General features: G+C 47.6%; 1 protein-coding gene across 1 annotated transcript; it reads right to left on the minus strand.

The window, feature by feature from the left end:
- Positions 1-7,196: 7,196 nt before the first annotated feature.
- Positions 7,197-10,850, minus strand: LOC101771838 (probable histone H2A variant 3). The gene is made up of 3 exons (XM_004979532.2): positions 10,762-10,850; positions 10,489-10,628; positions 7,197-7,676 (listed from the first exon to the last, which is right to left on the minus strand). Exons 2-3 carry the CDS (start codon positions 10,591-10,593, stop codon positions 7,380-7,382), a joined length of 402 nt encoding a protein of 133 aa, XP_004979589.1. The 5' UTR covers positions 10,594-10,628; positions 10,762-10,850; the 3' UTR covers positions 7,197-7,379.
- Between the last annotated feature and the right edge of the window lie 12,705 nt (positions 10,851-23,555).

The following is a 23,555-nucleotide window of genomic DNA, read 5'->3' on the forward strand; positions in this document are numbered from 1 at the left end:
GGCTTGTGATTCCTACTTGCCAGCAGTCAGTCAGAAGGGTAGGCTACTCACATCTATGTGCACAGCTAACAGAACACTGACATCTTTTCCTCATTTCTTTTTACCATCATGGGTGGAGCAGCCTTTCATGAGTCCACCGGGCTCATACCATCATGAGCTACACCTGCTCTAGGACCGTGCCTAGAGAATTTTGGAAGGAAATGCCCATGTATAAATGTACTAGAGAGCATAATTTTTTTTACACAAGTAGAGTGTGTGTTCATAGGTTCCTTACTATTTCAGATATGCACTGTTTTTTTTTCTCTTTCTTCTCTTCTCTTGCATTGGAGAGGAGGGCCATCACTGTACCATGATTTGAAAGGATCTTTTACTGTTGGCACCAGTGAGCTGAGCATGTGCCATGTTCTTGAGTGAGTAGAGCATAATTGCTCAGAACCCATGCAGTGCCAAGAGTGATCTAAAACCTACTTGCCCTACACTAGTGATCTAGCTAGAGATGCACTGATAGAATAATGATCCTGGAATTCCTGATTATTCACTATATGCTAACTTGTTAGATTGGCATGACATCAATTCCTTCCATTACCATTTCAATAATTCAATAACAACCCTACATTGTACTGGGTGTCTATACCCTTCTTTGGTCCCTTTCACGACCTCTAGAGCTCCATGACCTTTTTTCTTAACAAATACTTTATTGTTTTCTTAACAGTAAGAAGCACAATATTCCTAATTGCATAGCTGCAGTGGATACATTATTGCAATAGGTATGTAGGATGAATGTGAAGTTTCTGCTGGTACACCTGCGACAGTTAAAGAAAACATCATCAAATTCCCAATCAGTATCCCTATTGGGTCCTAGGGTTTAACCACTACCTCAAGAATAATTACGCATGGAAAGTTTCTCTGCAGTAGGGCGATCAGCTGAGATGTGCTAGTGCTAAAAGGTGATTGCAAGGTTTAAACTTTACTGACTCCTGGGAGATTTCTTCAACTTTTTGGGTACAAAGTCGTGAGCTACATCATAGGGCAATAGAATCTTAACACCAGGGCATGCAACTATTAGTATCACCTTGAGGTAATTATATATCTGTATGTCAATAGTTACCCCTTTGAATTGAAGTAACATAGACAAACAAAAATTACTGACAAACACCAAGGACATTCACAAGAACCATAAATAATCATCAGTGTGTCTGTAACAAAAATTAATCTGCCCCCACAATTTTTTCACTTATTCGCCAAAAGCTAGATTTAGGACCACATGAGCAGCTCTGCTTGTCACTGTGATGTCCAATAGGAAGCAGCCATAAGCAACACACTGCCAGTACCAACCATTCAGATTTCAGAGAGGCCCATGATGACGTCACGCATCTCTCTTGGAGGGCCCCACCTTGCCAATGCCAACACCTGCAATGGTCATGCTGCCATTAGCAGCATGGCCCACCCTCAGCTCAAGTAATAGGAATGGAGTATCTTTTCCATTGGAATCCCTGCACAAACAAAGGAATCAAGTGAGGGCATGTGGCTGCATCAGGCATTGCCCATCAGCAGTTAGTTAATAAAGGAGCCAGGGAATCTTTCTGCACCTGTTGCTGTGGTCTTGTGGTGGTAGAACAAGTGAGCAGGCAGAGATGGAGCTCAGCAGAGGTGAATGAAATCCATGGTCCTTGCCCGCAAACACACACACAGAAGGTGGTCAAGGACACTTGTTGGGATGATGTGGTGAGGTCCATATACCAGCCTGCAGAAACTCTGCTCCTGATTCAGCCCATTCAGTTACCACCTTGCAATTGGTAGGAGACATGGCGTCAGATGTTATGCAGTACATGTGTCTTCTGCTAGCACTGTTCCCTGATGTTAAGGCTCATGGTTTCACTGTCACACCAATGCTGATCCAACAGTAGTGGTGGTACTTCACTGTTGCATCGCGTTGCAATCATTTGGTTAATATGAACAAAACATTATCACCTTGGATTATTCACCCACTTTAGAACTATCCAAAACATTGCATGGTGGATTTGGTGCATCTGTGTCCATTCACTTCATGCACAAATCACCAGCAATGTTCACCTGCATGTCTATTTTGTTCCTGTGCCTTTGGAAAGGGAAACCCAATTAAAATCTCAAGGTGGATTTGGTTGGGGACTAGCTGTTTACAAGCATGGCCAATGATGTTCAGTGTTCACCAAGGCATGGGCACCACACAAACATGCAATGGCAATGCAGTGTATTAACAACAGAGGAGGGGCTCCCACATCACATGGGGCTGCTGCATCTGCAATCTGCATATGCATTCTTGCATATGCCCTTCAGACAATGTCCAGTGCCCATGATGATATGCATAGCCAATCACAGACCCTACTCTGAGTACAGCAGCAAGATTATATTTCTTGTGCATTTGTTTGGCCTCACACTGGATCAGATGAAGTACAGATGAAGATGATAGCGGTGGACTGGTGGTCCATGGCTGCAGGACTGGTCTACACATAGATTATGTTCTTCCTCATAGGAAGCAGCAAGGAGTAGTAGTAAAAGGGTGATTGATGGATGCATTTGAATAGTGTTAGTTTGGGCGATTTAAGACCTTGGTAATTGGAACCAATGCTAGTGACCACAGTAGTGATGTAATCTGACCTAATGCTGTGGTTTAACTAGGACAAAGTGAATAAGCAAATGGGTAGTATATTACTGTTCAAACCTGCAACTGGATACGGGTAATCGAGGTCGGATTCCCTTGATCGACGAGGATAATGAATGTTTAAACCTGCCATTTCTTTTTTGCAATTTATTATGCACTCGAAAATGTAACTTGAAGAATCAAGTCAAGCAGCTGCAGTCCATCTCTGTTTTCTTTCATGTTTAGTTAGCATATAAGTAAATATAACAGAAGCTGCAGTAGCAATGACAAGAAATGTTTTTTTACTCAACTCCCCGAATATTTAGGAGCGTGTGTATTTGTAAATATAAGTGTTGATATAAGAAACATGCTTTCTTTGAATGTAAAATGACCTCAACTCCAAGCAGTAAAACTAAAATGGTTGGAGGTAAATTGCCATGACCTTGGGACATGTAACCAAAGTAAGTCATGTGAGTTACTTTTGGCTTTAGGCCTCGTCTCCGAGGTAGGCACAGCCATGAGAGGACACAGACAACATGGGCACTGAACCAACCTAGAAATCCAAATCCCTAGTGTGCAGTGCAGTGTAGGAGGTGGCCACACCACACCACACCACCATTTTTTGGTTGGTCGGATTCACCCCAGATTGTCTGTGAAAGCTCTGAATTCCAAGGCATATCACCAAGTGGCTGTAAATTACACCTCTAGTACTTAGCAGTAAACAAGTTCTACCACTGAACTTTCATGTTACTGCTAGACATCATCTGCAGGGGAAAAAAAAACTGCACTGGTTTCTTGGGGACCCGACTGTGGAGCGAAGCACAAGGCATGACGATGTGTAGCAGTTGTGGGGGTGTGTGAGGGTGAGGTCATCGATCATCATAGAGAGTTGTAGCTCGTAGGAGCTACTGGTACGGAGTACTCTGCAGCCATACTGCATCTATACATTGGATTGGAGTAACCACGGCTCAGCTGTCAGTGGACTATCTGTCGGCAATCTCTCTTGCCAATCCACCCCACCTCGCTCTGTGCTGACGACAGATGTCGTCACTGTAGATTCCCTCTCTCTCTCTCTCTCAAAGAAATATTGGCAGTTGCAAAACCTATTTTGGCGCCAGACAGCAGCTGCCATCCTGAATCCGTTGCTTGTGGCCTTGTTGCCTGTGCTCTGTATAGTCTCTGGCCTCTGGCTATGCTGGTGTAAAAACCGGTGAACACTGAATACTACTATCTCACTGACATCCTAGTAGCCCAGTGGGACCCTGACCCTCCCAAACATGCACTACCGTTAAGTGTTTAGGTACAGCTGCCGCGAACTTTGGTTCACGCAACTTATCGAGTTTCATGCACCAACCAATTCACAAAAGTTACCGATTCCGGTTAATTCCACTCATACTGATCTGGATGCAACAGATTTGGGTTCAGCTAATGAACACCAACAATCAGTCTGTGGGTATCATGTCCATGAGTGAATGAAAACGAGTGAGATAGCACAGCATGGTGGAGTGGCAAGTGCCCATGTCTCTCTTGGGCCAGCATGACAGTGACACGAGAGAAGGGCAGCAACGCATTGTTCATCCACGCATTCAGTTGCATATGAGGCTGAAACCATCTGATAACTGATAAGATCGGCAAGCATCGGCAGCATGGGTGCTGAGGCACATGGGCATGTTGTGATCTCTCTGTCCTGTTACACTTCTCCATCTTATTGGGGAGAGGCCAAGGCGTCCGAACAGATCACATGTGAGTCCTTGCAGGGAGAAAAAATTTCTTCTTCTTCCCTTCCTCAGATATACCTTGCGCGTTACACAGGTAAACTGGTTCGGTAACTTTGTGCGATGACCAACGGTGGTGGAGACAGCATGTGCCAAATCGTGATGCTGAAAGTTTCCCTGGCACCATGCAGCGTTGCTTAAACTGCCTAAATGGTGTAAACACGTGACAGTATCCATGAAGCAAAAGTTTTGGCTTGGTGGCTCTGAATCCTCCAGTGGTGGCTCTGAATTCTGAAAGCAGGTAACATGGCTGCTTTCTCTGATAATTGGTCCAGACTCGGGTATGCCATAGATGAATTCAGCAGAAAGCTTCATGCATGCTCTTCTGAACATATATAAGACGGCATAGCCATTGCCTGTTACACTACCTAGCATTATATAGACACATGTTATTGAAAAAGTTTTGACCAAGAAACCTCCATTACCAATTTTACCCATGACGAGTGACAGGTGCTAATACTCCAGAATAGAATGAAAATGCTAAGATCGCAGACAACGCGGAGGTTCAAGATTTATTTGTCTAAGATCTATAATGATATGGCTGGACTAGTATACCAGCACACATTTTTTTCTTTGCTCATAGTTCATGCTGCATCAAGAGATAAGTCATTACAACAAGAAAATCAAATTGAATCTGGGTGTGGGTAGTTCACAGTTCACAACTAGCTGCGCTCTTCTGTACATTCACCAGGTGCTGAACAGAGAGACAGGCCAGTTCGCCGAATTATCGCCTGGAATAGTGCGATGTTTGCTCAGCCGCGGGTGCTTTGTGTTCAGTGTCCGAGCTCCTTTCACAGGGCGGGACACTAAACGCCTGCATCTCGATGCCGACGTCGACACAGCAGTCCTCCACGCCGAGGTCAGCTGTTGGTGGCATGCACCTTTTCAACACAAGTCCACCCACTCGCTTCAGTTTCCTCCATCAACTCATGCAAAACCTGAAAGGTTTATCAAAGACATCATATGTACATACACATGACAGGAAAATTGCTGCAGCTATTTGGGGCATTGTAGACTAATTGAAGCACACACCTGACAGGTGCTCTCTGATCTTATGCCATTGCTTTCAGGGATCGGCCCAGAGGTATCACCAAAAGCTACTAAATTTTAGTATCTAGGTGCAATTTTTGGTGCCTCACTAGGTATAATATTTGATTTGGTTCCAAATGAATTGCCAAACTATTCGATTCTCACTACAGCAGCGTTAGACCGCGTGGTCTTATACACACACAATCAGATTAAGGGGGAAAACGCATGATGATATACATGAATTCCTCGTTTTTTTGGTCTGTACTCAGGCAGGAATGCCTTGTTTCTCACATTTGCATGAGCTTTCCTGAAACCTGGCATGAAGCCCTGCTTGAACCAGGATGGAACACATGACATAAACTGACCTCGCAAACGCAGCAAGGCTTTGTTTCCATTTTAGCATGAATGTATCTTTTTTTAAACTCCAGCATCAATGTATTTTACCCACAAAAACAAACAATGCATGTTATCAGTTGGTAACAAAACAGAGTTTCATGCACCAGCCAATGCATCGAACGGTTTCATGCCGGCCAATCCACCGGCACATTGGATGCACAGCCTATGGGTTCCCCCGGTCCATGAACGAGTGAAAGAAAAAAAAAATGATTGAGAAGAGTCTATAGAGGAGGCAAGTGCCCGTGTCTCTTCCGGGCCAGCATGACAGTGACTTGATAGTAGGGCAAAGGCTTTATTCATTGAGGCCTGGAACAATCCGATGAGAGATCAAGGCGTGAAGTGCCTGCCCCAGCAAGCATCAGCAGCATGGCCGCCGCAGCCTCACATGGCTGTGTTGTGCGATCTACCTCTGTCAACCTCACCCTCCCTCAGTCCCAACACATGCACAAACCCCACACAGCAATTATGCTTCCTGTCATCTTACACTTTCCACCATGTCTTCTTCGGCCTTGCTGAACTTCCAAACAGAGCACGTGAAACGAGTGAGGGCTTTGCCGGGACAAGTTCTTCCCAGATGCATCACAAACTCACAATGTTATTGGAGTAGGTTGCGCATTACGCCAAAACACAATGGAAGGCTGATGGATTGGTGAACCCCATGGTAGCTCAGGATGAAACTACCAGGATGTCCTGCAAATAAAAAGCCTCTGAGCTGAAACGGAATTTGTAAAAGACCTGGTGCCACATGAAAATGCAGTGTCTGCTAGTCCTGGGATGTGTCTTGGGTAGGCACAAAACAGGCCACGTTCTCTGTCTCGATGTGACCATGGAACGGCATGTGCCGATCGTGACGCGATGCAGTGTGTGCCAAAGTGCCTGGAGTGGTGTTGGCACGTGACAGCATGAACCAAAAGGTTTGGGGACTCCTCACTCCATGCTACCCCCAGTGCTAGATTTCTTTGCATGTCAGGATCGAATCCAGCCAGTATGGTGGCTCCGAAAGCTGGTAGCGTGCTTGCCTTTGTGCAATACTTGGTCCCAAGGCAAGGCTATGAGAAAAGCTCAGTACAAAGCTTTTTGCTAGAAATTCCCTATGCTCCTACCGTATCACGACAAAATGCTTCAGGGAGTTAGATCATGGGCCTTCAGTTGGGTTATACCATGACAGATCCATTTCAAAAGGCAAGGCCCACAAGGCAGTTATGGGCCATGTACGGGCCCAGGGGCTTCTGGCTCCACAACAGTTGAGCAGAATGACGGAAGAAAACACACCAGAACAGAACAAGAAACAAACCCAGCAAAACTGCCCAACCAACCCAATGAGCCCATTCCCAGCACAACACTTTAACCAGACAAGGCAACAGCAAGCAAAAGCCTAAAGAGGTTCAAATGCCATTAGTCGAAAGCATATCACAGATTACAGTGCATCCGCAGGCATAATAGGTCTAAACGGCAATCTCAGGTTACCAGGTTCGTTTCATGTACCATGTTCATTCTCAGGATCAGGATCCTAAACTGACAGCGCAGACATAGTCAGCGAGACCCACTGCTGGACACGCTCATTCCTTGACGGTCTTGTTGATGAGCGACTTGTGGATGTGGGGGATGACGCCGCCGCCAGCGATGGTGCCCTTGATAAGGGTGTCCAGCTCTTCATCCCCGCGGATCGCCAGCTGGAGGTGGCGGGGTGTGATGCGCTTCACCTTGAGATCTTTGCTCGCGTTCCCAGCCAGCTCAAGGACCTCTGCTGTCAGGTACTCCAGGATCGCTGCCGAGTACACAGCCGCGGTTGCTCCCACCCGGCCGCTGGCCTGGGCCCTTTCTTTCAGCTGGCGATGGATACGCCCGACAGGGAACTGCAAGTTACACATAATGAATCAGCTTAGAAAGAAATTTTGCAAAATTAGCAGAAAATTTAATCAATGATTTAGTTGTTTATCGACCATTCAATATTCTTCTGAAACAAGAGTACAAGACACTTTGACAAGACATGTATGCTGCAGCTTCAGAAAAATATATGCCTAACCAGACTATGTTTCCTATACAATCAGACAAACTGCACACAGTAAATTCAGAAGTCCCAATCTCAATAGAAATACTTACAGAAAATTTCGAGGGATATAGGAAATCGATGCCTGACAATACATGACACAAGAAGCTATCAAGAACAACAGCATCAAACTGGGGGCAACAGCAAAGGTCAGAATCTATCCAAATGGGTACTACAGCTACATAAGGGAAGACTGGTGACAATAGTGTCTTCTGAATGGCAGGGCTCTCCTAAGAACACCCCTTCATTTTGTGCAAACATGAACACCATTGTTCCTCCATATGTCAGTCAAGATTCACAAACCTAGGTGTCCCAGGGCCAAGCTCCTGATGCCTATAGAGGCCTCAGTCCAACATTAAAAGTTTAAGAGAAATTGGGGACACAAAAAACAGAGATGATTCCACTTATGGATTCCATGAAAAGGAAATCATGTTATGGACTGTTCAGCAGAAACAGGGCACACAAGAAAGCAGCTGCAACCATGACATGACTTGGACAAGAAAAGTTAACTTCTAGTGTCCCCAATTCAAAAGGAACCATAAATAAATGAAAGTACATTGTGCATACAAAACATCTAAGGATGGGATTTGCTGACAAACTCAACTGGTTAAATATAGATCATCATGCAGATAGAAAATTTGGACTAGAAACCAAATAACATACAAGTACTCAATTTCAATTATATAGAATGCTGAAAAAATTTGGCTTTGGATCAGGTCAAAGGATAACGGGCATATGTCTTTGAAAAAAAGTTAGCACTTCAGCTATTCTATAGTATATTTGTATGAAGTACTAGGAGGTAAATAACCTGCCGCCCGGGTAAACCACAACGGCAGCAAAAAAAGAGTTATTGCCTAACTAGCAACTGCACAAGGTTAGCAACAAAGGAATCATTTAATTCATCCAAACCAACAGCAAATGCAACAATGCCATTTTGGAATTCAGTCCAATATACATAAGCCCACAAGAAATAAAAATGCTTTTATGCTTACAGTTATTTCACTACTTCCATCGCTAATTCGTTGTTTTGCATGCATCTTTTGGCTACCTTGGTTGTATTTTTCTTGGCAATTAGGTTTAGTGCTCAGGGACAACTTACAGCTGGAGTACAAAGGAAACAAGCTCCAGACTAGTTATGAGTTATGACTTGATGCACAACATGAAAGTTGGTCAATGTCTGCACCTTAAATTATGTAAGGTAATCCAAACAGGACAATGATGTGTGTTTATAGTTCTAACTCCAGATGGTCCCAGGTCTGCAACTCATGCATAAAACTATACATATCGCCAAAAAATCATAGCTTAAAGTTTAAGCCCCTAATTCATTGCAAGCAAACATCAGCAGAACATCCGTATTTATAGACGTCATAACAGAAGAATCGATAGGAGGAATGTCAGAAATAATTTGATGGCCAATCAGTCAACAGTTCAACACTGTACGGAGCTCCTGATTGGCAACCTGGAATATAGTATCACAGCCACGCATGCCGTGCTACGTCCATGAAAGTGCCCGGAGTACATAATTAAAAAAGCAAAGCACTAAATAAATAATCTTTCCAGTCAGGTGCACCATTGCACGTGCATGCTCTACTTCCAGAGTTCTAGGCCAATGCTAGACAACACATATAACAATACAGGAAATTTCCCAACCAAAAAGTTAGAACCTTTCCTGCTAATCCTACCAAGGCCAAGAACAATGCTTCCTACTCTAAGTTGTATGGAGTTCCTGATTCAAGACATGGAACATATTATCACAGCCACATATGCCGTGCTGTGTCCATGACAGTGCCCGGAAACTGTATCAAACAAGCAAAGCACTAAATAAATCTTTTTAGTCAGTCCTACCAGTGCAGTGATGTACCGTTTCATGTGTTGTGCATGCTCAACTTCCAAAGTTCTAGCCAACGGCCAAACGACACATAACAATACAAGAAATTCCCCCACCAAAAAGTGGAACCTTTCCACCAAGGCCAAGAACTGCTACTACTTCCTACTCCAAGGCCCAAGCAGACATGCTAAACCACCACAGCGCCATCCACATGACCACACCCTGAATGCCAAGAATGAACAAATTGCAGACGTTGCCAATCCAATGCCATGAACGGCCCCTCACCGCACAGTTTGATGATCAATCAGCCAGCAGTTCAACACTGTGCGGAGTCCTGGTTCGCAACCTGGAATATAGTACCACAGACACACATGCCTTGCTATGTCCATGATTCTGATAGTGCACAGAGTACATAATCCAACAAGCATTGCACTAAATAAAGAATCTTTCCAGTCAGTCTTACTGGCGCCGCGATGTACATGTACCTCGACGTGCAAGCTCTAATTCCAGAGTTTCAGGCCAACGCCCAACGATGGATGCCAACAAAGGAAATTCCCCAACAAAAAAGTCGAATCTTTCCCGCTAATCCTACCACCAAAGGCCAAGAACAACGCTTCCTACTCCAAGCAGACATGCTAAACCACCACAACGCCATCTACACCCTGAGCCCCAAGAACGAACAAACCGCAGGCGCCGCGCCCAATCCAACGTCAAGAACAAACTCTCACCGCGAAAGGGGCGAAGCAAAGCGACGACCTGAACAAGAACAAGGGAGCGGAGAAAGGGCGACCTGGAGTCCGGCGCGCGAGGACCGGGTGACGGGCTGCTTCTTCTCCTTGTCCATGCCGGCCACCGTCTTCGCGGCGATCAGCCCCTTGCCTCCCTTGCCGCCCATCTTTCTCTTCCTCCTCCTTGCTCCCGCAGACGCGCCTGGAAACGAAACGAAAACCCCAACACGATTTCAGGAAAACTACCCAAAGAAAACACCGGGAATTTCGAGAGGAGAACCGTAGTCAAGAACAAAGAAGCGCGGATTCCGGTTGAGATAGGGTTCGGAGCTCACGATTAGGGGAATGCGGCGGCGGATTCGAGCGAGATGACCAAGGGATTGCAAGAGGCGGCGGGTTCTTCTTGCCGGCGTTGGGGTTTTCTCTTTCCCTTTAATTTCGGTTTTTTCTCGCTGTGGGCAAGGGTTTATACGAGGAGAGAATTGTATGTGGGCTTTAACTGGGCCAAAGAATATGGCACGGTTAGTCCTGGGCCAAAAAGCAATCCCCGTCTGGCGGACCTTGAAATTACAACGGTACAAATAAGAAAACAGAATATAAATTCTTTTCTAAAAAAGTGATCGAGTACATAAATGAAACCAGATCAAGCACACACAGAGAGGGAGGGGCACTCACCCAGCACTGTCCCTCGCATCATGCTGCCGGTGGAGCTATGGAAATTAGGTTCATGTGCTCCCGCAGGTTGGAGTGCTACCGTACTCCCAACTCGTGGATGCACCTCAAAATATGCATATAAGAAATCATCTAAAAATTTCATCTAAAAATTTAAATGGTTCTACCATCGTGCAAAAATTAAGGATGAATAAAAATTTATGCAATCAGTGTAAGAATAGTTGCGGATCTAACTCAACCCGCACCGTACATTTTTGTTCATCCTCAATTTTTGCATGATAGTAGAATATGGTAAAAAGTATCCATTCAAATTTTTAAATGATTTTTTGATGCACATTTTGAGGTGCATCGTGGGTTGGGAGCAGAGTAGCACCCCAAATCGTGAGAGCACCTAAACCTTTCTCGAGATGGTAGTCGGACCTGCGGGTGGTACCGCACCTGCTGGGTGTGGATGCCAAATTGCACCTGTGGGTCTCCGTGGGTAGGGCCCGAGTTATGTGCGGATCGGGCATGGGTCTTCCTTCTCACCCGTGGGTGACACGCGGGCCCCACAATAAATGAATATATATATGAGATTTTCATATGTAAATTTAGGATCAGATATGGAAAGCATACAATCATCTCCCCGTAGATATTATGAGTTGCTTTTGCCATTTCAATCTTATTGATTCTCGGCCTCTCAATCTCATTAGTTTTGTTAACGTTAATGTACTGACTACTTATGAGTTACTCTCGTTGATAACTTTTGTTGCGTACTGACTTATTTCCAATTGTATTTGCTACTTAGATGATAATTTGGGTGCTAAAATATTGTCATTTGATTCATATGTTCATAGTATTTATTGTATTGTTAACACATCGTGGGTAATCCGAAACTCGAGCGCGACTCGTGGGTGAGGGTGCGGGTGTGACATTTCACCCACGGGTCTATTTGAGGGTGGACGTGACCAAGTGTTGAGGGTCTTGTCTGAGGGTGAGTTTTTACTCCACCCACACCTCACCCACCTATTTCCATCCCTACGGAGGAGAGAGGTTGCGACCCGAACTGTCACTGGCTTTTTCACCTCGCCGGGGATGGCGTAGTGAGGGACGGCTGCGTGGGTAACGACGCCAGCGTTGAGAGGGGAGGCTCGAGAGAGCGGCACCGACAACATCGGAGTCCTCGAGGAAGGGGAATGGCATAGAGGAACAGGTGCTCGCCGATTTCACAGTGAGACACGGAGAACCACCTGCCTACTAGGATTTTTAGGGCTCCTTTTACATCCCATGGAAGATGGAATGTTATACGTCGCACGACCCATTACTCATCTTCCTATCTTCTTCCTCCAGCAGCACGACACCGTTTCTTCAAGCATCGCCACCGCTCAAAGCTTCTCCGAAGCATCCTCGATGCTCCCTCGCCCCGCTGGCCTGCTCTCGCCACTGAAGACACCACCACCATCCCTACACGCACGAATCAAGGTGTGCATGATGCCTGTAAGGAAAATGGTCCTAGGCCATAATGATTTTGGTGATTAATGACAACATAGTCACTGTGACTAATGTGTTTGCAAGATCTTTTGTAGGTCCAAGGATGAATTGCAAAACCATCAAAATGAGAAGAAAAAGAAAGACTTAGAAGAATTCTATAAATCCAAATGATAGTAAAAAAGCCTTACAGATGATGGTATTGAAGCTGATACAAAAAACACAAAGAGTTGAAGCGAATCCTACTGGAATTGTGCACCGACGCATTCCACCGATTCATACGGTGACCATTGGCAAAGGCACCGAATCAGTCAGTGACATGGAGGACAGCAGCATGGCCAAGAAGCGTGCACTGTTACCACCGACACATTTTCTGGACACAGTGAACCTCCACCAATCAGTCGGTGAGGATCGGCTCGGCTCAGCATCGGCTCAGAATCAGCTCTAGAGGTTTTGGAGAAGTTTTATACCCTCACCGATTCATACGGTGGGTACGGTGACCAGAGCACCGAATTAGTCGGTGGTTGAAGTTGAAGGAAGGTAGTGGCTCAAAAGTGTCACTGATCCATTCAATGATTGTCAAGAGAAGGCACCGAATCAGTCGGTGACCCATGGGGCCTGGTCATCAGAGGCTCAACGCCTAGCTGGAGTTGGACCGCCGATTCATATGGTGGTACACACTGAGGTGCACCGAATCAGTCGGTGACTGCAGTTTTGGTGAACGTTGGAGCAACGACTAGTTTTTGGGGTTGGCTCTATTTATATCCTATTGACCGGCCATTTGAAGGTGGTTAGAGCTTGGTGAAGCTATAGGCTTGGTTCTCACATACACACAAGCTCTCTAGCCACAAAGTGCTCAAGAGAAGATTAAGGTAATAAACATAAAGCTTAGGTCTTAGTCCTATTAGTGTATTGCTTTAGGGATTAGCCTAGAGTTAGGCGAGATTTGTACACCTCCTTTGTATTGGTGCTAATCCCAGACTTGTAAGTCTTGTTAGACCCTCCAACCGCGTTTATAGAGTGGCCGCCGGTTCTTTTGATAGGGAGGAGAGGCTCTAAGCATTTTTGCTGAAGCTCTACCAAGTGAAGAGCGGCAAGGAGCATCCAGGAGAGGCTAGGCGGAGACCCACTTACGTGTGGGAAAGGCCCGTCGGCTATCCTACGAAGTTACTTGACCGGGAAGTTTATGCCCTTGCGTGGGCATTCCCTTCTAGAGGGGCTCCAAAAATGAGGACTATTCAAAAGCTTTGCTTTCCGATACCTCGGTAAAAATCATTGTGTCGCCACACCGGGAGTTTGCCTTCTCTACCTCATTTACTTTCGGCATTTCTTATCGCACTTACATTACACGTTTACCTTTCCTAGAATTACCATGTGTAGTTTATAGGATTGGAACCTAGGGTGCAAAACTCTTTTGGGTAGAGATAGCAACATATAGAAAAATTTAGTACACATCTAGATAGAAATTAGAATAGATTTTGATGGGGTGTTTGACAGCACTCCACCTTACAAAAACCAGCTCCACTCCACCAGCTTCACTGCTCCCGATAACTTTATGCTAACTCAAATTAATTGTGTTAAGTACTAGTACTATGGTAATTGACACCTTCAAGTTTTGTTAAATGAGCATGTAGTTACAGTCTTACAGACTAGAGTGAGGAGGTCTCCATTTCGTCTGCCTCTGCCGCTGGCCGTTACCAGCCTGTGCCATGTGGAACAGTGGTTTTTCATCTCCCATCGCCGGCTTTGTCAGTTGCCAATCCAACACAAAACCACAAGAACAAGAAGAAAGGATATACCTCCTTTTCAGAGACGTGTGTCCATGATGTTATTGATGTAGTAGGCGGTATGAAATTGAAGGATTTCAATACTAGAATTCCTACAAGGGTCCCTTGGAACAAACGGGCCTGAGGCCCAGAACATAGAAGAACTTCACTCGGCATGTTAAAGAATTTAATATAATATATTCAACATTTCCTTAGAAAATGTTGACGCACCTTTCATATGCACTCACCAATTAAAAATACTTTGGCAAGGCCAAACTAGACTTCTTTAATCCTTTTTAGTCAAATCAAATTTCACTAGCCAAATAGTGCGTAAAATATGCTTGTCTATATTGCTCTATATCGCTAGTAAAGGCAGGTCTTCTTGTGTGTTTCTACCTTCAAGTGAAAAAAGCTTTTATTGCTTGATAATCCGCGTTCAAGCGTACCCGATTTGTCAAATGGATTGGATTGGCACTGCACATTCAAAAAACGGGTATTATCGGATCGGGTGAATCAGAGAATAGGCGTGAATTAGAGAATAGGCAGAAGTCCATTGGCATTTCAGCTTCTCTTCTCCTTTCAAAACCTATCCAGAAGAGAAGCTAGGACCTTTTGTGAAACGGACCCGAATTTTCATTTATGTGAATTTAAGCCTATGCACCTCAGTGATAGTCCCAACAATGCTATCACGTGCGAATCCCTATCTCAGATACTACAAATCCATACCATCACAGAAATATAGAGCAGCAACAAAGTATAAATATCATAAACATCATAGTATCGAGTACATCTCTTCGGCACATGCCGGTATAAGCCCATCAGGACTGAATCAAGAATGGTAAAACATCTACGCAGCGGAAGCATAAGCTATGGTGAACTCCATCTCCAAAGGTGACTCGAGCGAAGGGCCATCCCTAGTCTTCCCATCCCTCGTTGTCGAAGTCTTAGTTGGGCTCCGACCCTAAAAAGCCACAATCTACCAGAGAAGCGGGTAGGCCATGTCAACTTCCAAAAGCAGCAAGCTAAGAAAATGGGGGAAATATACTATAGGCATGGATAAACCTATATATGGCTGTAGAGGTTTATGTAGCAGCAACAACAACAATCAAGGAAGCAGCAAAACAACATCATCTCCGAGGTCAACACCTCAAATAAGGAAATCAGCACAAATCACCGGATGCTTCACCCAAGGGTCATGTTGGGGGGAAATATTAACGACCTCCTAATGCCCCTAAAGACAACAATCATGAAGGCCCAAGCCCACCTGCGGTAATGACGATTGCCGCCGGCCCAGCATGGGCAGGGAACACCCTGCTCCGTCTCGCCCGACCTGGGACCCTGGGGTCGGACACTCCCGACCCCTCGATGGCAGAACTCCGCCTCGTCCGACCCGCGGTCCCAGGGTCGGGAGCGCCCGACCCCTCGCCGCAAGACTTCGCCTCGCCCGACCCCGGACGTAGAGGGTCGGACTCGTTCGGGCCCACAAGACAAGTGTCCGCCTCGGGCGAATATCGGCGGACGAGGGCGCGGATCTCGTGAGCCCCCCACTGATCTCGCCATAAATGCATCGCGGCTCTGGCGCACAGAAAGGCGCCCACACCCCTCGACGTGACCGCAACAAGTACCCGGGCGGAACACTGTAGCCACGACCGCACAGGCTACAGTGGCTGCGGCTCCCCCTGATTCATCATAAGACACTCATGGCCTGCGCCGCCTGGCACAGGAGGGAGCTCCGCCCGTTCTCATGCCCCACATATCCGGCGACAGGGACGCGACGTCTGTGTCCCACGGGTCATAAGCAGAACAATAGGGTCAGCCGTCTCCCCCCAACATGCACAGTTGCCATGACCGAACACCATCATCATGCTTGGCGGCAGCGGTCGCTAGGAAGATCGTCGACAGGATCCAAAGACAGCCGCCCTCCTCCGGTGGACGTGCTGATAGGAGCCGAAGGCCGGAGAAGCAAGCGGCGACCCGGGGACTTGGTCCTTCTCCTTGTATTTTACTTTACTTAGCTTATCTCTTTTACTTCTCCCCTACCTGGCGCGCCAACTGTCGTTGTCAAGATTAGCGGATCAAGAGTACGACAAGTAAATTTCTTTTATGCGCGTAAGGCTTCGGATGGTGTCATGGGAAGACACGGGGTTAGACTGGTTCGGGCGAGGAAGGCCCTATGTCTAGTATGAGGAGGTGCTCGTGTTGCCCACGCGGGGTCTGTAGTAGGGGTTACAAACGGGTTAGAGAGGGAGCTGGCCCCAAGTCTCTTGGGTGTGCACCGATGCTCTAGGGGTGAGTGTGTGGGTTCTGTTGGCTTGAGAGTCCTCCTATCTTAGGGTCCCCGATTCTCCTTTTATAGTGCAAGGAGAGCTCAGGGTTACAGAACCCACACACTCACCCCTAGAGCATCGGTGCACACCCAAGAGACTTGGGGCCAGCTCCCTCTCTTGCCCATTTGTAACCCCTACTACAGACCCGGCGTGGGCAACACGAGCACCTCCTCATACTGGACGTAGGGCCTTCCTCGCCCGAACCAGTCTAATCCCGTGTCTTCCCACGCCACCATCCGAAGCCTTACGCGCATAAAAGAAATTTACTTGCCGTAGTCTTGATCCGCTAATCTTGACAACGACAGGTCTAGCACCCAAACACACTAGGCGATGTGAGAGCTCCCTTCCCTCACATCTCAACGGCACATGCCGACCTATCTCAAAAAGGGGAGGTAGAAGAATAAGCAAAGTCTAGTTAGAAGTAGCGGTAGTCAACAGCACTGTCCATAACCAGTGGACATGGACTATAGCTATAGCTTTATACACTCTGCAGAGGTTGTACAACTGTACCCGCATGGATGGAGCCTGAACGGTAGTGATCCGTCCAAACCCCACTTAACAGCCGAAGCTCTAGTAGGTGGATAGCTCTCTTCGGTTTCCTCGAGTGTGGAACCGTCCTCAGCTGCAGGGCACGCCGTCACCAGTGAGGACCTCGAAGTTTTGAAACCTACCCATGCTGGGGTGCTGTCTGGTTAGAGTAGGCCAATATCTTGAACTCCTTACATGATCCTCCAATCCGCCTACAGGATGAGCACTATCCACCACTAGTCTCGGACCGAACCCCGCCCATAACGTAAGTGAGCGCTATGTACGTAAATAGATGTTGTGATTGGTGGTAAACTGACTTGGTCCTTAAGCTGTTGAGAGCGAGCATTCTACTCCACAAGTATGTGCCGAAACTCCTGCAACGTACAAGTACACCACCTACTCCTCAGTACAAATAATGTACCCACCACAGGTACAGGGTATAGAGAGAGTCCAGAATGCTCTATCCCGGCAAGGCACTCCTCAGTACCAACCATAGCTCGCTCCCGCCAAAACACATCAAGGAGTCACACTCACCCAAAACACACACGAGAGTGTTCAAGGAATCCCATCACCAATACCATGGCATATACCCATCCATAACTCAAAAGCATGCATATGGATATAAGTGTGGTAGACTAGCTAGGGGTACGTAGCTAGTCTACAAAAGTAGGTAACAAGGAAAATAGGATAAATAATTATCAAGGCATGGCTAAAAACATTGGCTATACAATCCATCATCATCAAGCATCATAAATAATGTGCTAGCGACTAAGCATGTATAGGATTTGGGAGTGACATGGCACCATGTCCTTAGTCGTTTGGAACTTCCTCGACGTTGTCAGGGTCTTGAGGGTTTTCGGCTCGTAGCTCGTGTTTGAACAAAACGAGATACGACACAAAGTAAATTAAACGACATTACATCTAGGCAAAAACTCCAAGAAAGCCAAATTTAGAAGATCCAAAAAAACATCAAACTAGCTACAAATAGCACGGGCTAAATTTTACAAATTTAATGCAACTGGTTTCATATTTTTCGAAGTTAAAATGAATTAGTTATTAATTTGTAAAGATTAAAGGATTTATTTAAATATTTAAATAATTTCAGAAAATATTTATTAAAGGTGACACGTGTCAGCTCCTGGTTATGCCACGTGGCAGCACGATAGTACGCCACGTGTTTGCTGACATTAGCATTGATTGGTCAATGGTCCACGTTGACCTAGTCAACGGTCAACTAGGTCCCATCGGTCAGCTAGTGTGCCCCACAGGTTAGTGGGCCCAGATCTGGAGCGACTGGATTGAACAGAAAGTACATACACACACTAACACATCATAAAAGGAAAGAGATGAGAGGAGACTCGAAGGGTTGCCATTAGTGTTTCTTGACTATTTTTGCAAGTTATGGGCCCCACCAATAGGCCTAGGCCTTGGACACGTCAGTGCCACATGGCACACTTTTACCCTGTGGCCCCGCCACGTGGTTGCCTATGGGGCAACCACGCGGCGGCGGCGCGGCGCGGGGCTTGGACGGCGGTGGCCACGCCCATGACGTCGCGGCGCGTCGCGACGTCGCAGCGTGGCATGGCTGGGGAGCGACGGCGGGCGAGGGCGAGCACGGCGCGAGGCCTGCGCGCGCACGCGGGCACGGGGTCGCCCTCGACCGTGATGGCGCGCGGGACCCTGGCATCCTAGGCTCGTGGCAGCCGGCGGCGAGGCGAGCGACGGCGGATCCTATAAGCGGCTCGAAGGCCTTACACATGGCAAGGTAGTAAGAGAAAGGAGAGGGGGTAGCAAAGCTGACAACAGGGAGAGAGAGGAGAGGCGGACGACTTCCCCTCGGGCGGCGGCTCTGGCTCCCTCCCTCGGATGGCCTCCTCTTCCACTTCTTCTCCTTCTCTTCTCTTCTTCCCTCCTCCTTCCTTCTTCTCCTTCCCCTTTCTCCTCTCTCGGGTGGCTGCAGCAGGGAGAGTCTCAGGTCTTGGAATGGCGAGGAGAGGGCATCGGGGGTCCAGTTTATAGCGGCGAGGAGCGGCTAGGATTTGAGGGTTGCAGCGCCGACACTAGGGTTCGAGGGGGCGCGGCGCAGTGGAGCGGACAACCGAGATACGGTGGTGGTGCGGCGCGAGCTGGCGTGGCGCCTATCCAAGGCCGCCAACACGAAAGCGGAGGAGCAGGGTGAAGCGTCCGCACATAAGTAGAGACTAAATGTGATCCAATTATCAGTCCCAGGAGGTTGATAACACATTTATTCAACAAATAGTTCAGAAACCGTACAACTCCCGAAGGAGCGGGCGGGCAAGCCACACCGAAATCAAAACTAAAGCGATAACAATACAAATCCAAGTTGCAGTCCAGTCGGACTCCGGGCTGCAATTGGAACTAAGCGTCAGCGGAAGCATCCTGCAAAAGGGCCAACACCGCAGGCAGCGTTGGGTGCAGACGCAACCTCCTACTCGAGATCCTCAGCGACGAAGTCCGAATCCTCCTCTGAAGCAACAAAACAGGGGTGAGTACAAAATTACTCCACAAGTCCAACCCCATCCACGGAGGGGATACAGTAAGAATATGCATGGGTTTCAACAAGGATATGGTTAAGGTTGATTTGCAATAAAGCTAGATTTTTGACACATGCAGGGTTTTATTTCAAAGAATTTTCACAATACATTTTCTTTAGTAACCGAGACATTAAGTGGGGTTGATCCTACACAAAGGATCCCAAATTTTATCGCTACCGGACTCCCCGTCCGCCGTAGCGCACGGCACAACTGCCGAACACTTCCAAAATTCAACACACACCATAAAAACCAACCATCTCCAAATGCTAGTTATGTGACCAAGCCGTAACTCGTCCAATGCCGTGGACACGGCTACCCGGATAGGTTTTAACTCTGCAGAGGTTGTACACTTTTCCCACAAGTATGGTATCGCATCACGATCACCTTAGTGATGGTGCGGATCCTAACAAAGCCATTACCCACCTTAGCCAACACTGACTAGTCAACACGGAAGCACCCAAGGGGTTAACGGCCCATCCACGGGGCCGAAACCGAGACCTAAGTCACCCAGAGCTTAGTCCTTTTCCACGGGCTCCCGTCGCTCACCAGCACACCTGAAGCCTAACAGTTTAGCTAGTGGGGTTTAAGCTAAGCCGTTGCCCATACAATGGTCGAGTGGTTGCATGATGGTTAAATTAGGCAAGATGACACATCAACTCGGTCCTTAGCCATGACAAGATGGATATCTCCCAACTTTGCTCAACCACTAAGGTACGAGCTCAATAATTCGGCATTTCACACAAGAAACGCCCATCCATCTCATCCACACACCACTTCATCTTACACCCGAAAACCCAACTCCTCAGTTAAACACACTCACACATTTATTTTCTAAATAAACAAGTGTAGTCATGATTGAATTTGGGTAACGAGTTCCTAAGCATTCTAGCAGTATTTATCATCTAAACAAAGCAACTCATATTTAGAAATAAATATGGGACAACAAGGAATAATCATAACAATCAAGGGGTGGCTATCCAACCATGTCTTGCAATAAAAACAATATGCATGTTATAAAACAGGCCAATAGGTTGTGTTTGAAAAGCTGGGTATTAAATATGCATCAAAGGATCATGTTGAACTTGCCGTTCTCAAAGCCTTCCGGGAGCTCCTGCTCGCGGTACTGGTCCTCGGGCTCGGGCTCACGGTCGAACTCCTCCTCGTGCTCCTCCTCGGGTACTCCGCGATCTACGGCACACACAAACGAGCACACAATAAATAAAAAGGAAAAAGATTTTACCCATTGAGCTCTGAACAGGAAATGTGAACGGAAAATAGGTAGGAAGGGTATTTTCATGAAATTTGGATATGCCTCGGCGGAAATATATGAGAGGAGGCTGTGGTCGAATTTGGCATCGATCGGAGAAAGTTTGGCGCATGAAATGACGGGTTAACGGAGTATTAGGGGCTTTAAGATGAGGTTTAGGACTAAACCGCGAGAACCACGGACCTATTTATAATTTTTTTCTGGAAGGTGGAAGGGCGTATTCTTGAAACTTCTTTGAGAGAGGTAGGAAGGCTGGTTTGTAATTAGAGGAAAGGAGGGGGTTAGATCGAAATTGAAGGGGATTCTCCCCTTCTTCTTCCTGGAGCACGGGTACAGGGAGGTAGGAGGCAACCCGGCGGTGGGCCGGCCCAGTCAAGCTCGCCGGCGGCGAGACCAAGCGGCGGGGGAGGTAGAGGAGATCGAGGGGACTCCATTTTGACCCTCACCTTGGGAATTCGGCGATGGGAAGCGAGGGGGCCGGCGTGGGGAAAAAGGGCGGCGGGCAGAGCTTTGGCGGTGGCGCATAGGGTTGGTGGAGAAGGGGGAGGCGAGCTAGGAGGCGAGGCAAGGTGGTGGCAGGGGCGGCCGGCCTCGGCCCCTTTTATAGGCGACGGGAGGGGCGGGCGAAGGTCGGAGGTGATGATGGCGGCCGGACTTCCGGCCGGTGGCGTGCCGGAGTGGACGTCCTCGTGGATGGCGTGGTGGCTTGGTCGACGAGGAGCACAGGGAGTCCACCGAGGTGATGGCCGGCGTGACGTGCGGTGGGACGGCGGCGACCGGCGGCCAGCGACGCGGCGCGTGCGGCCAGGCGCTAGGTGCCAAAGGCCGGGCGTGCGGTGCGCAGGCGGGCGCGGCGAGCGGGCGAGTGTAGGCGCGCGGGCGTGGCCGGGCGGACTGGTGCGGAGGAGCGAGCGCGCTCCGGCGCGGGAGTGGCCGGGCGCAGCGCGTGCATGCGTGGATGAGCATGGGCGCGTGCGAGGAAGGAGCTGGGCGCTAGGTAGCAGTGTGCTGGGGTGCGTGCGTTGTGCAGGTGGGACCGGGGGTAGCAGGAGGTGGCGTGCAGTAGCTATGCGAACAGTAGAGGTAGCAGTAGCGCTGGGGGCCAGGCACGGGCCCAGGGAAGTGCACGCGCGCCAAGAAAAGCCAGGCACTAGGGGACATGCATTGGAGCATGCAGCAGGGGGGAGAAAGGAAAAGAACCATGCACATGTGTGCGGAGCTAGAAGCGCGGCCACCACCAAGTTCCAGGGGAAAGAGAATAGAAAAAAGAAACGGTGCATGCGGCCAGCACCAAGTTCCACGAGGAAAAGAAAATAGAAAAAAGAAACGGTGCATGCATGCATGCATGCAGGCAGTACGTAAGGAAAAGAAAGCAAGGAGCTGTTGGTGCGAGGAAAAAAAAGGGAGAAAAGAAAGTGAAGGAAAATGAAAGAAAAGGAAAGAAGGAAAAGAAGGAAAAAGAAATAGATGGCGGCGATTGCGGAAATGGTCGCGGGCACGCGCGGCGGTCTTCCATCCGGCACGCGATGAAATTTGCGGGGAACGGAAAAAGAGGGTTGACGACATCGGGTGCCGGGACGGCGGGTCTGGCGGAAAGGAAATGATTTCTCGGGAGCTCGACGGTCGGGAAAATTTTTTTGAAATGAGTTTTTAACGAGTGATTTAATTTGGTAAATTCCACGGGCGTTACACGGGGGTATGTCACGGGCATTTGTTCCTGCACGGGAGTGCATGCCAGCGTGGACGGCGAGGTGTGGCCATCCCATCCGGCGCGCACGCTTGGCGCGCATGAGTGGTACCCGGCCGGAGGAAGAAGAAGAACAGGGCGCGTTGACCAACGGGCCTGGTGCATCGGCGAGAGAGAAAGGGTGAGGGGTGTGACGCTGGTTAGATGGGTCGGTTGGGTTGGCGACGCGGCCTGCTGGGGTGAAGGCAGTGAGGTGGCGGCTGGCGAGGCCGTAGCGGGAAAGGGTTGGGTTAGCGGGCCGTAGCGTGAGTTGAATTTTGAGTTCAAATTTTGTGTTTAGATACAAAACATGATGCTTTATGTTAAAAAATTATACTAAGAATTATTCATGGTTATTTTCATAGATTAGAAATATTTAATACAAAACTATATGAAAAGTAATTATGAAAAATTTCTAATGTATTTTCCTAACGTAGAGCATCATGTTATAAGTGAACTAAAAAAATCTGAAATTAAAACTCAATTTGTTGGCGAAGAAACAAAAAGGTAAAATCTAATTACGGGGTGGATTGGAGCAAATGAAATAACTCGGGGGAGTAAAGTGAGCCTAAATTTTGCTTAGGAGTTATGTGGCACAGTAAATAGGTGAGGGGAGTAAACAGAATTCTTCTTATAATAGCCATCCCTTCCAAGTTCCAACACCTCACTTCACATCCCTAGGCGCAAGATCTAGGCAGCGGGTTCCTGGCCCGTAGCTAATTAAATTTCAATGTTTCTGGTGAGACCAGATAGGCTTAATTTCTGGTGATTAGCGGAAGTTCTAAGGGGTTCCTCTAGATATCACGGTAGCATTAGGGGTG

This window comes from Setaria italica, chromosome VIII (genome assembly GCF_000263155.2).
Source record: "Setaria italica strain Yugu1 chromosome VIII, Setaria_italica_v2.0, whole genome shotgun sequence".
NCBI classification, from domain to species: domain Eukaryota; kingdom Viridiplantae; phylum Streptophyta; class Magnoliopsida; order Poales; family Poaceae; genus Setaria; species Setaria italica.

What these genes read in the sequence shown, in the direction of transcription:
- LOC101771838 (XM_004979532.2), bottom strand. Translation starts at nt 10,593, where the DNA reads ATGGGCGGCAAGGGAGGCAAGGGGCTGATCGCCGCGAAGACGGTGGCC. An exon ending in CCTCGCGCGCCGGACTCCAG is followed by an intron (nt 7,677 to 10,488) that starts GTCGCCCTTTCT and finishes TGTAACTTGCAG; the next exon opens with TTCCCTGTCGGGCGTATCCA.